This window comes from Kogia breviceps, chromosome 5 (assembly GCF_026419965.1).
Source record: "Kogia breviceps isolate mKogBre1 chromosome 5, mKogBre1 haplotype 1, whole genome shotgun sequence".
In the NCBI taxonomy this organism is placed as follows: Eukaryota; Metazoa; Chordata; class Mammalia; order Artiodactyla; family Physeteridae; genus Kogia; species Kogia breviceps.
Genome location: NC_081314.1, coordinates 79,205,210 through 79,218,428, shown reverse-complemented (window position 1 = coordinate 79,218,428; position 13,219 = coordinate 79,205,210). Strand labels below are relative to the sequence as shown.

At 37.7% G+C, this 13,219-nt stretch overlaps 1 protein-coding gene across 5 annotated transcripts in view; it reads left to right on the top strand.

The window, feature by feature from the left end:
• The window catches only part of IQCG (IQ motif containing G), a 58,892-nt gene that overhangs the window by 1,122 nt on the left and 44,551 nt on the right, over nt 1–13,219 (top strand). For 4 of the 5 annotated variants that reach the window (XM_067034384.1, XM_067034382.1, XM_067034387.1 and 1 more), the window contains exons 2-6: nt 1,337–1,407; nt 2,381–2,648; nt 7,287–7,510; nt 9,412–9,540; nt 11,553–11,634. In XM_067034384.1, coding sequence (XP_066890485.1) covers nt 1,400–1,407; nt 2,381–2,648; nt 7,287–7,510; nt 9,412–9,540; nt 11,553–11,634 — 711 coding nt within the window. In that variant the 5' untranslated portion in view covers nt 1,337–1,399. The remainder of the gene's footprint in view (nt 1–1,336; nt 1,408–2,380; nt 2,649–7,286; nt 7,511–9,411; nt 9,541–11,552; nt 11,635–13,219) is intronic. The other variant, XM_067034383.1, reaches the window with a different exon arrangement.

Here is a 13,219-nt window from a genome sequence, read left to right as displayed (position 1 = left end):
TTTTAATTTGGAAGCTGTGGGGCTTCCCTGGTGGCGCAGTGGTTAAGATCGGCCTGCCAATGCAGGAGACACGGGTTCGAGCCCTGGTCTGGGAAGATCCCACATGCCGCAGAGCAACTAAGCCCATGTGCCGCAACTACTGAGCCCACGCACCACAACAACTGAAGCCCGCACGCCTAGAGCCCGTGCTCTGCAACAAGAGAAGCCACTGCAATGAGAAGCCCATGCGCTGCAACGAAAACTAGCGCCTGCTCTCTGCAACTAGAGAAAGACCCAATGCAGCCAAAAATAGTTAATTTTTTAAAATTTGGAAGCTGTTAGAGTAGTTCAGGCAAGAAACAACAGCTAGATTCAGCATGGTGTTGGGGGAGATGGAAATTGAAGGTAAAACCCACAGGACCTCAGGGTGGTTTGAATTGGGGGAATGCTGATGTCAGGATGACAGAAGGAAGCAGAAATGACTCCTGAGTTTCTAGTATTGAGGAATGAGAAGACATAACAGAACGAAAGCACTGGATTCTACGTAAGCATAGTCCTATCTTACCTATGTGAGGCACACTTACCTATGCCCCAGGCCTAAAAAATGGAAAAATAAAGAAACAACAACATAGCAAAAGAACAAAATCTTAACACCATGTTACTTCCTCCTAAGACTGCCCTTGAACCAGAAAATCTGGCTAGTTTGGAGTATCTTTTTTTCAGTTTACATAAAGATTCTTTAATTTTTGCATATAAGATGTTTGTTGCATGAGACATACTTGTAACCACCCTCCTCAGGATCACTTTACTGTGGACAAAATCACACTGGAAACTTACCATTTATTATTCATTCAGTACAGAGCAAAAATCTCCATAGAGTGTTCTCATTGTAAAGCTTATTTAAGCAGAAAGGACTTTGGCTTACTGACGAAGAATAACAGAATTTATTGCATCTGGGTGCAATAAATTCTGTTAATCTGGCAGATCAGGGAAATGGAGCCATCAAATTAAATATTTTAGTAATCAGAATAACAGAAAAGTAAATCTGTTATATGAAGATTACCAATTAATACTCAGAATATAATTTAATAACATACAAAAGCCATGTTGGACACTAATTTACCTTAAGAAACTTGAAGATTATATTTATCTGCCAGTAATTAAGCTGACTACTTAATACGCCAGTGCCACACGGTGGCAGTGGTTCTTCCATCTCTGGGACTGCTCTGCTAAGCCAAAAGGGGGGATAAGCCACAGCGCTTGTAATTCTTTTTCTCTTAATGGAAGAGTGTAGAAATAACTGAAATGTCATTCAACATTCCCTTAAACTAATCTCAATGTTTTCTCCCCATTTTAGGTGACTGCATTTTTGTGAGATTATAAATGTACCAAGGAGGTTAACAAAACTAACTCAAGAAGAATGGAAGAGTATGTTCCAAATTCCAATTTATTATATATTCATATGTATATATATAAAAAATATATATATATGAAATGCCTTATGTTAAATTTCCGTGTATTGTTTACCTATGGCTGTGTAACAAATTACCCCAAAACTTAGTGATTTAAAATATAAACATCTATTATTTCACACAATTTCTGTGGGTCAGGAATTTAGGCGTAGCTTAGTTGGATGGTTTAAGAATTTGGGAGCAGCTTAACTGTATGGTTCTGTTTGGGGATTTCTCATAAGTCAAAGTTGGCCAGGGCTGCAATCACCTGAAGAGTTGACTGGGGCTAGAGGGTCCACTTCCAAGATGGCTCATTCACAGAGCTGGCAAGTTGATGCTGGCTGTTGGCAAGAGGCCTTATTTTCTCACCCTCATGAACATTTTCACAGGGCTCCTTAAGTGTCCTTGTGACAAGGCATCTGGATTCCCACAGAGTGAGAGATACAAGAGGATAATGGAGAAGCTTTAATGTCTCAAAATCACCTAGCCTTGGAAACCACAATATTCTTTTGGTTACATAGGTTAGTCCTATTCAATGTGGGGAAGACTACCAAAGGGCAAGAGTACAAGAAGGTGAGAATCATATGGTCCACCTTGGAGACTGGCTACTACATACTGTTTTTCACTAACCATGAGACAGTTTGGGTTGGCATCTAAAGATGTTGCTAGAAAAAAGTTTATTTTAGCCCAAGTTCAAATTGGCTAAGCATAGCCAAATAGCCCAGGCTACATATCTTTATTAAACAGTAAGTTGCTTTTCTTTGGGAGGTCAGAATGTTACTGGGAGGTATTTAGCAGAATCATCTGCAAACTACTTTTGTTCATTATCTTGGTTATATTGTATGACAAAATGGACTTTGTAGGAGCCAATCTACATGCTGCCTCTGCTTCTGAGTTTAAGTAATTTTTAAACATTTGGTGGCTGACTTATTTTTTCCTTCATTCTTTAGAGGTCATCTGGAAGCCTCAAATCTTCCTCCAAAAATTTGGCATTCTGCGGTGACAGTGTCAGTGACAGGTGAACCACCTACTGCTGTAGAAGAAAATGAAGAAACAGCCAAAGAAACAGCCATAGAAATCATCCCAGAAGTCATGGAGCCACTCTCCTTTCTAGATGTACTGAGGATCTCTGCAGTTCTGGAGGACACCACAGACCAGCTCTCTATTCTAAACTATATCATGCCAGTTCAGTATGAAAAAAGAAGAAGTATCGGCGTGGTATATACATTCAGTATTACTTAATTTTTGCTTTCTTTTCTTTTTATTTCTCTATCATTGTCAGTAAATGCCATTCCATTTAACTTGGGAAATAGCACCTTCTCATATCAGATAAAGGGCTACAATAATTATCTGAGATATGTACTCTCAATTAACAGAGTGAAATAGACATAGTTCAAGGTACATTACCAATCAGAATATCCTTTTCTTCCAATATATTGGCGTTATTCTAAAAGGCCTATAGATAAATCAGTATAAATACAATATATATACTGAGGAGATGGAACAAGTAATTGTGTTGGCTTACCTATCTTGTATTTCTCAGCTGCTAAAAGCTAACTGAACACTAGGGGGAAGAAATTCAACTGGACCTTGTCAACATTGCTTTCATCTAAAATGACTTTGTTATTGCTAAATATCTTGCAATCTGCCTTTTAAAATATCCAGCCACATCATTGTGTCAGCCATTACATTTTCAATGATGTTATGGACTCCTCCTCAAAGAACCACTGAGTTATCAAAAAACTCAGCTTGGTAGTGAGCAAAATCTTTATGAATTCTTAAGCTCTTATAAGTTTTAATAACTTGGGTTGTAGATATAAAATAGAAACAATTTATAAATACAAATACATATTTATTACATTTAACAAAATTACATTATATAATTTGTACAGAATATATTCTTATTTCTGATTCTAGATAAATGAATATTGCTATAATAATGAGAGGGTAAATTGATTTTCATGTTTAACAGAAAAGAAGTCCATATGTATTGTGACTAGAAAATTAAATTTCCCTTTAATTGCCCCTTACAATTTTAAATTGATTTTATTTTTTTTAATTTTTGGCTGTATTGGGTCTTTGTTGCTACGTGCAGCCTTTCTCTAGTTGCGACGAGCGGTGGCTACTCTTCGTTGTAGTGCGTGGGCTTTTCATCGCGGTGGCTTCTCGTTGAGGAGCATGGGCTCCAGGTGTGCGTGCTTCAGTAGTTGTGGCATGCGGGCTCAGTAGTTGTGGCTTGCGGGCTCTAGAGCGCAGGCTCAGCAGTTGTGGCGCACGGGCTTAGCTGCTCCGTGGCATGTGGGATCTTCCCGGGCCAGGGCTCAAACCTGTGTCCCCTGCATTGGCCGGCGGATTCTTAACCACTGTGCCACCAGGGAAGCCCAGGCCTTACGATTTTAAAGTTATTATTATTAGTATATGTATAACCTGGGTTTATACAGCTTTTATTAAAGTTTTAAAAGTTTATACAAAATTTTAATAGAACACTGGATTTGGAGTTGGGGACCTTTATAGTTTAGTTGTGTGCTATGGGCAATTCATTTCGCTTTCTTGGTCTTAGTTTTCTCATTTGTAAATTGTGATAGAGTTTCTTTTAAAAATTTATTTATTTTTTTGCTGTGTTGGATCTTCATTGCTGTGCACGGGCTTTCTCTAGTTGCAGCCAGCAGCAAGCAGCAAGCAGGGGCTATTTTTTGTTGCGGTGCGCGGGCTTCTCATTGTGGTGGCTTCTCGTTGTGGAGCACAGGCTCTAGGCACGCGGGCTTCAGTAGTTTGATGGAGTTTTAACTAAATGATCCCTTCTAATACTAATATTCTATGAGTTTTGAGGTACTTTTAAAACATTAATGGGTATTATAGGAATTAGTTTCCTTATTAACTTATGAAAAACAAAGATATTGGAAACCCAAGAACTAAGCCTTTCAATGCTTTTAAAATGAGTCTAATTCTTAAATTAAGCTAGTTAACAAATAGTACAAAAGAGACTAGTGTTTCCTTTCTATTGTCTCCTTTAGTAAGAATCAAAAATAAAGAGGGAAGATACTCAGTTAACAAGATAAAGTTTTATCAATGATATTTACTGTCAGGCTTTAAAAAAAGGGTAATTTTCCATCATAGAAACTCAAGAGAGAAGGAAAAACCCAAATTTATAAACAACATTCAGTAGTGGTCACCACTCCAGTAAATAAAAGAACAAAACTTTTGCAGTTTTATTCTGGTTTATGATCTTCACCCACAAAATATTCTGACTTAACAGAGGCCCTGCTTATGATTTTATAGAAGTATAAAGAGTAAAGTTTTGTACTCTTATTTTGATTAATAGCAGCTTAAAAGCCCCTTTCTCAATATGTTAGTTCTATAACTTTTAAAAATTGTGACCCTTAAAATAATTTTTTGTTTTTTTACTTTATAGTACTATAGTTGTTCTAACTCATAAATTTTTACAGTACCATTGCCCTATAGGGCATAGGATATATAATTAAAAATCTTAGTATGAATGTGAATGCTTTCTTTCTCCAAAAACTTCACATTGATGAGCCTTACAATAACAACCCTGGGATGAAAGTTTAGTTAGCATTATCCCTCTTTCACAACCATTTTTTTAGCTAAAGGTATTTCCAAAGAGTTTTTCATTCATTAGAATCATGGAATGGAATGATGAAAAATATACTAATGTACCAAGTTCTACCAGAAGTGGGAGTAATTGGTCCAAAGTTTGGAAAGAGCGCCCTTGCCCGGAGTACTGTTTTCCTTATCTTTTCCCTTAGGATCTAATACCCTACTGTACAAGGAAGTGAATGGACCAGAATATTTAGCTAGTTCCTTTAAGTTCTCTTCTGAAAATTCATATTTATTTCTGGTAATCAGTACATCAAGCTGTTTAACACATTTGCTTCCTTTTCCAGATGCCCAAGCACAAAGGTAGAGGAACAATGGTTAGGGTGATCAGAAAAAACAAACTTTCCAGGCCTTACATTTCCCATTCCCTCCCTAGACAAAATCTAGAGTAATAACCATCCAGGTACTTAACGTTTTCCTTATGTACAGATAAGTTTCAGTTTGACTGTTGAAATTCTATGGCGTCTGTTCTCTTTATAGTCAATCATATAAATTTTAATTTAAAGGAGTATTTGAAAATTTAATTGTTATTTAAGGCAGCATTTTGTTTTGTACTTGCCTACAAATGTTTTCCTCAGATCTGAATCTTTGCTTATGGTTGATATAGGAAAAATGCTGTTGAGTCTGTGTTTATTAACTTTTATGGATAGTTTTTTTTTTTTTTAACGTTTCTGGTCTAATTGAAGTTTAGCTAAGGAAGACCTAGGCTTTTATGTATCAATATGCATATGAAACTCTTCTGTGCATAGGATCAGCGCAAGAATTTAAGTAATCAAATCAAATGCTGAACTTGCTTAGTTCTGTGTACTGTTCTAAATACTTTCTTTCTTCCTTCCTTCCTTCCTTCCTTCCTTTCTTCTTTCTTTCTTTCTTTCTTTCTTTCTTTCTTTCTTTCTTTCTTTCTTTCTTTCTTTCTTTCTTTCTTTCTTTCTTTCTTTCTTTCTTTCTTTCTTTTCTTTCTTTCTTTCTCCCTCTTTCTTATTTCCCTCTCTCCCTCCCTCCCTTCCTTCCTTCCTTCCTTCTTTCCATCCTCATAATAACTACTGGAGGGCAAGTACTATTATTATCCCTATTTTATCAATGGGAAGATGGAGGCATAGAGATGTTAAATAGTTGCCTAAAGTCAATGTGGTTTATCTGTTAAAAGTAACAGATAGGGCCAGGATTTAAACAAGGAAGTCTGGTTTCAGAGTCCATATGCATACCATAATTGCTGTGTTATATGGGTTCCCATTGGCTCAAGATTTTAGTCACAGATTAAATAGGAATCATCAATTGAAAGACATATCCTGTTCCTATGGTAATGCTTACCCCTTAGTATTCAAGTTTGGGTTTGAAAATTCCCCACATGAACTTCGAAATCTATATCACACCACTAAATATACTATCAACTCCTACTCTTTGGTATGATTCTCCTTTCATTCTTTATACAGTGGGCCCTCCATATCCGCAGGTTTCCACATCTGCAGATTCAAGCAACCATGGATCGAAAATATTCAGAAAAACATTCCAGAAAGTTCCAAAAAGCAAAACTTGAATTTGCTGTGTGCTGGCAGCTATTTACATAGTATTTACATTGTATTAGTTATTATAAGTAACCTAGAGATGATTTAAAGTACATGAGAGGATGTGCATAGGTTATAAACAAATACTATGCCATTTTATATAAGGGGCATCAGCATCTGTGGATTTTGGTCTCCTTGAGGGGTTGGGGGTAGATCCTGGAACTAGTCCTCCACAGATACCAAGGGACAACTGTATTTAAAATTCATGTGTTCAGTGAACATTTGAGTCTTTACTGTACCCTAGACATTCTTCTAAACAATGGGATTATAAAGATAGCCACATTAATATCCAATCTTGTTCCAAAAAGAATTTGAGGTACACCAAGATCTCTAAGACACTGTCCCTTCCCTCATAGAATTTACAATCTAATGGAGATATTTATACAAATAATTACAAATGGTAAATGTCTGCTAATAGAGATGTTTCACAGAGAACTTTACCTTTGGTCATAAAGTTTACCAGGTTGGGGAATGACAGAGAGTGGGAATGTTGTACAAAGTCAGGAAGACACAAAACAGCAGAGCATGTAGTTTGATGTGGCTGAAGAAAAGGGTAATTTTCTGGTAGTAATATTATAAGAGGTTCAAAATGTAGGCAGAGGCCCTCATATAGCATTGTTTCTTTATGTTTTAAAAATCTGTCTTAACGTGAAACATCATTTATTGCTTTTAGAAGAATGACAAAGAACTGCATTCAGAACGAAAAAGCTTAGAAAAACTTTCACTGGTCTTAAAACCCTCAAAAATATCCGGTCCATTCATACATAAAGAAGAGCCCAAGTTGCCAGAAATCAGACAAGGAGACCAATTTAACAAAGTGCAAGATCTTATCTTCAAAAAACCTACAAGGCAAACCATAATGAATACAGAGACACTGAAGAAAATTCAGATTGATAGGTAAGGAACGAGAGCATATTTGGAAATGTGATAATGTATTTCTAGATGGCTGAAGAGTGGATCAGGGGGCAGTCTCAATTTCCATTCTCATTATTCAGTTTTTTGTTGTCAACTGGCTTGCTGACAAAGAAGCCTGTTAAGTTAAAAGAGGGTATAGCCTTACGGTAAGAATTTTTGGTAAATAAGGGTTTGTAGCAATTACCCAGAGCCATTAGCCAAATCCAGCCTGTAGTCTATTTTTGAAAATAAGTTTTATTGGAACACAGCATTACCCGTTTGTTTACGTATCATCTATGGCTGCTTTCATGGCACAACAGCAGAGCTGAGTGGTTTCAACAGAGAGTTTATGTCCTGCAAAACCAAAAATATTTACTATTTGTCCCCTTACAGAAAAACTTGATGACCCCTGCTTTAGGCCCTCACCAGAAGGGTATTGTCTCTTGCTAAAAACAGTCTGGTCCAGATTTGCATACATGACAGACAGTGTCCTATTTATAAGCTGCTAGTTAATATCCTTTCATTCTCAGTGTGTTGGATCATATTTTTAAATTGATTTCTTGGCTCTATTGTATTTATTTTCTTAATATAGTTATTGAATCTTTTTGTGTGAACTATTAATAATAAATTATTATGTAAAACAGTAAGTGTAGTTCCTACTGATTCTAGATCAAAACATTAAATAGCAGTTTTAAAAATTCTCTACCTAGGAGAATACTATAAAAAGCAATGGACTAGGAGTTAGGAATCTGGATTAAATAGTTCTAGTTCTTTTTCAAACTAGTTATGTGACGTTGGGCAAGGCATTTAACCTTCCTGAGCCTGGGTTTACTCATCTCTAAAATGTGTTGTATTAGCTCTTTCAACAAAAAATTTTTTAAATGATTTAACTTTTTCAAAATTATGAAACATATCAAAAATTCAGAAAATTATAAAGAACAAAAAAATGAATCCTTATGCATGTAACCACCAAATCTTAACATTTTACATGATTGCTTTAGAGTGTTTTTTCAAATAAAATAATTAGGATACAACTGAAGACTCTGATTCTAGTTCCCTTCCCCTTCCCCCAAATATTTCTAATGAATTTATTGTTTATTATACTCTTGCATATTGTGATACTTTTATTAGGTATATAGGTGTTTTATTTAAACAATACATATAGTTTTACATGTTCTTAAATATTGTATACATAGTATCATGCTGTCATTCCAGGTCTGTTAGTCCTTGGTATGTAAACTTTTTCAGGTTAGGGAATTTCTCTTTTATTTCTAGTTTGCTAAAAGTTTTTGTTGTTTGTTTTTATTTTTTTTAATTTTTAAAAAATTTTAAATATTTATTTATTTTTGGCTGTGTTGGGTCTTTGTTGCTGCACACCGTCTTTCTCTAGTTGTGGTGAGCAGGGGCTACTTTTTGTTGCAGTGCGTGGGCTTCTCATTGCGGTGGCTCCTCTTCTTGTGGAGCACAGGCTCTAGGTATGCAGGCTTCAGTAGCTGTGGCACGTGGGCTCAGTAGTTGTGGCTTGGGCTCTAGAGCTCAGGCTCAGTAGTTGTGGTACACGAGCTTACTTGCTCTGCGGCATGTGGAATCTTCCTGGACCAGGGCTGGAACCCGTGTCCCCTGCATTGGCAGGAGGATTCTTAACCACTGCACCACCAGGGAAGTCCCTGTTGTTTGTTTTTAAATGATGTGATTATCATATGGCTTTTTTCTCCTTTTGTCTTTATTAATGTGATGAATTCCATTAATAGATTTTCTAATACTAAACTATTTTTGCATTCCAAGAATAATTCCAACTTAGTTATGATGTTCCTTCTGGGTCTTAACTTGTGTGATTTCTGTAGCCCTTTGGGAAAGTAGGGAAATATATCTTATTGATTCATCTTTTTTGTTTCTCCTTACAGGCAATTTTTCAGTGATGTAATTACAGAAACCATGCAGGAGTTGCAAGATTCAGGCACTTTCACCAATCTCCTGAAAGCTTTGGGCAAAGAGAGGGAAAACAAAATGTATTTCTATAATATCATTGCCAGGTCAGAGTAATTTTAGTTTTATTTGCTTTGCTGCATTTTAAAGTTCTATAAAATTCTCACTGGAAGTCTTAGATTTCTAAAGCAAATCAAATTTTTGCTTTTGAATGAAGATAACTAGAAGTCAGAAATTTGGGTTTTATTCCTAGTTCTGCTGGGACAATAACTCAATTTCTGGGCTTCAGTTATCTGTGTCTACAATATATAAAGTACAATATATGTACTATAAATGGGTAGTGCATAATCTATGGTTTGTTTTGGCAATGACAATCTCAAGATTCTAGTTAAGTTCATGCTTTCTTTCTTTTTTTATAAATTTATTTATTTTAGTTATTTATTTTTGACTGCGTTGGGTCTTCATTGCTGATCGCAGGCTTTCTCTAGTTGCGTTGAGCAGGAGCTACTCTTCATTGCAGTGTGCGGGCTTCTCATTGCGGTGGCTTCTCTTGTTGCAGAGCATGGGCTCTAGAACACAGGCTCAGTAGTTGTGGCACACAGGCTTAGTTGCTCCGCGACATGTGGGATCTTCCTGGACCAGAGATCAAACCCATGTCCTCTGCGTTGGCAGGCGGATTCTTAACCACTGCGCAACCGGAGAAGCACAAATTCATGCTTTCTAAAAATTCCTGAGTAGCAGTACTTTTCTAGCTGCAATTTAGTGATAAGTGTTTTTGTTGTTGTTGTTGCTATAGACTGAATGTTCTTGCCCCCCCACCTTAGTTTTTGGAAATCCTGACCCCTAATGTGATGGTATTAGGAGGTGGGACCTTTGGTAGGTGATTAGGTTGTGAGGGTGGAGACTTCATCAATGGGATTAGTGCCCTTATAAAAGAGACCGAGCAGAGCTCCCTCTCACAAATGAAAATGGCCATTTGTGAACCAGGTAGCTGGCTCTCACCAGACACTGAATCTGATAGCACCTGGATCTTGGACTTAATAGCCTCCAGAACTGTGAGAAATCAATTTCTTTGTTTGTAAGCCACCCAATCTATGATATTTTTGTTATAGCAGCCCAAGCTAAAATAGGTATTGTTTTGTTTTGTTTTTTTCTTGTATTGTTCTGTTATTTTATTTTAAACCTAAATAATGGGATTGCTGGAGATAAGCAGAATTCTGTTTCTGAGAGCAAACAGAAACAACATAAAATAGTTAAATTCTCATTCAGACAGTACTGAGTTTGAATATGGCAAGTGTGTTAGTCTGTGTCTTCTAAGAGATAGATGCCAAGATGAGATTATTAATGTAAAGATTTTATCAGGGAAACACCTATGTGAGAGAAAATGAGGAAGGAGCCTTTGGATTCCATGCTGGACTCACCCTAAGTGAAGGAGACAAGGTTGAATGGAAGAGACTGCCCTGCAGTCTAAGGATGGTTTGGCAAGGTCATCAGGGAGCCCTTGAGCCAAAGTCAAGCATCAGAAAAGTCCTGGATCTCCCAGGAAGGGATGGTCTTGTCCCTGCCACACTCAAAACTTGGCTGGGAGCAGTCAGTGGGAAGTGTGGCCTCAGAGCACACACAGTGAAGGAGTTCAGAGCCTAGAGCTGGGACCCTTACTTGCTTACATTGCCTGTACTTGGAGGTCTGTGAGGCACATTCTCATGTCCTCCACAGCAAGTTACCTCAGCATTCTACATGCATTTTCCTCATCTGTAAAATAGGGGTAATGATAAAGACTACCACATAAGGTTATTGAGAAGTGCTCAGAATAGAAAGGAGTCTTCTTTTTCCTCTTCCTGTTCGTCTTGTTCTTAGCTTTTTCTCAGCAGCAGCTATTTTAGATATAACACAGTCTTTTTTAAAGTGTTACGGAAAGTTTGCTCCATGGACCAGCACCATTAGCATCACCTGGGAACTTGGTAGAGATACAAATTCCAGGGCCCCCAACCCAGACCAAATGAATGAGAATCTCTGGGGTAGAGCCCAGGAATCTCTTTCTTAGCTTCTAGGTGAAACCTGTACACACTAAAGTTTGAGAAGCACTACTCTAAACACAAATTATTCTTATTTCTCCTAGGGAGAAAAATGGAAGAAAAAAGATAAAATCTCTTCAAAAACAGCTGCTTAATGTCAAAAGAGAAAGGCAATCTGAAGTACAGGTAAGAATTACCTGGGCAACACCAAAAGTTACTGAGCTAAATAGAAGTCATCTTTCTCAAGCAAAAAAAAAAAAAGAAGTTATGTATAAGAAATTGTTGTTTCTCCTGGGGTGCCTAAACTATTAAAAATATAAAGAGAGTAATTAGATATTTGGCCTGGAATGTACAATTATGTCCAGAATCGACCTCTGGGAGCCTAACCCTCTGGAGCTCTAAGCCTGTTCTTACCCCTCCTAGCCGATCCAACCACATCACCCACTCCTTCCCTCCAGGAGACCGTGTCTCAGGCAGTCTCTTGTATGCCAAGATCCCAGATGGGAGACTATAGTCCTAGGTAGGACATTAAGGACATTATATACCTCCTTACACCTGATGGTTAGGGTTAATGTCATTTGCATTATATTTCAAGTACAGAGTGGATTTATTGAGCTTCTGTGGTCATTAGGGCCTAACCTTATGTCTAATCTACCTCTATAAGAAAATGCATCCTGAGTTTTAAGCAAGTGACTTGGCAAAACAATGTTTGGGCTACAACCTAGGCAGTTAGAAATTAGTACCATTAGGATGAGTAACACTATTAGCAGTTTAGAAACTTACAAAGTATGGCCTAATATCAACTTTTCACTGCCTAGCTAATTGGACAAGTTTATGCTTCCGATCACGGAATCTTCATCATTCCCTACATAGAAGTTAGAATAATATTTGAAAAATATATTTGGAAGAATTGTCTAAAAAAGGTCACTAGCCTTTCTTCTGAGATACTATCTTTAGGTCTTGTGAACAAATTGTTTATTTGTTCTATTATCTCTCATTTTCTATTATCAATTTTGAACTACCTTTGGTATTGATTTTCACTTCGTTAACCCTATTAACCCTCTGTTTATAGCCTACATTTTTAGAAAGCCATTTCTTTTTAAATTTTTATTTATTTATTTATTTATTTATTTATTTATTTTTGGCTGTATCGGTTCTTAGTTGCAGCATGAGGGATCTTTGTTGCAGTGCATGGGCTTCTCTCTAGTTGTGGTATGTGGGTTTTCTCTTTCTAGTTGTGGGGTGAGGGCTCCTGAGTGCGTGGGCTCTGTAGTTTGTAGCACGTGGGCTCTCTAGTTGTGGCGCGCAGGCTCAGTAGTTGTGGCACATGGGCTTAGCTGCCCTGCAGCATGTGACATCTTAGTTCCCCGACCAGGGATCGAACCCGCGTCCTCTGCTTTGGAAGGTGGATTCTTTACCACTGGACCACCGGGGAAGTCCCCTGAAAACCATTTCTGTGCCACCCTCCCCCACAAAGGCTTCATTAAAACTGCTGTGCATTTAGATTTTCTCTCTAATGAATAGATTTTTTTTTTTTTTTTTCGGTACGCAGGCCTCTCACTGTTGTGGCTTCTCCCGTTGCGGAGCACGGGCTCCGGACACACAGGCTCAGCGGCCATGGGTCACGGGCCCAGCCGCTCCGCGGCATGTGGGATCTTCCCGGACCGGGGCACGAACCCACGTCCCCTGCATCGGCAGGCGGACGCTCAACCACTGCGCCACCAGGGAAGCCCTAATGAATAGACTTTTTCAGAGGTTTCTTAGCCTTTTT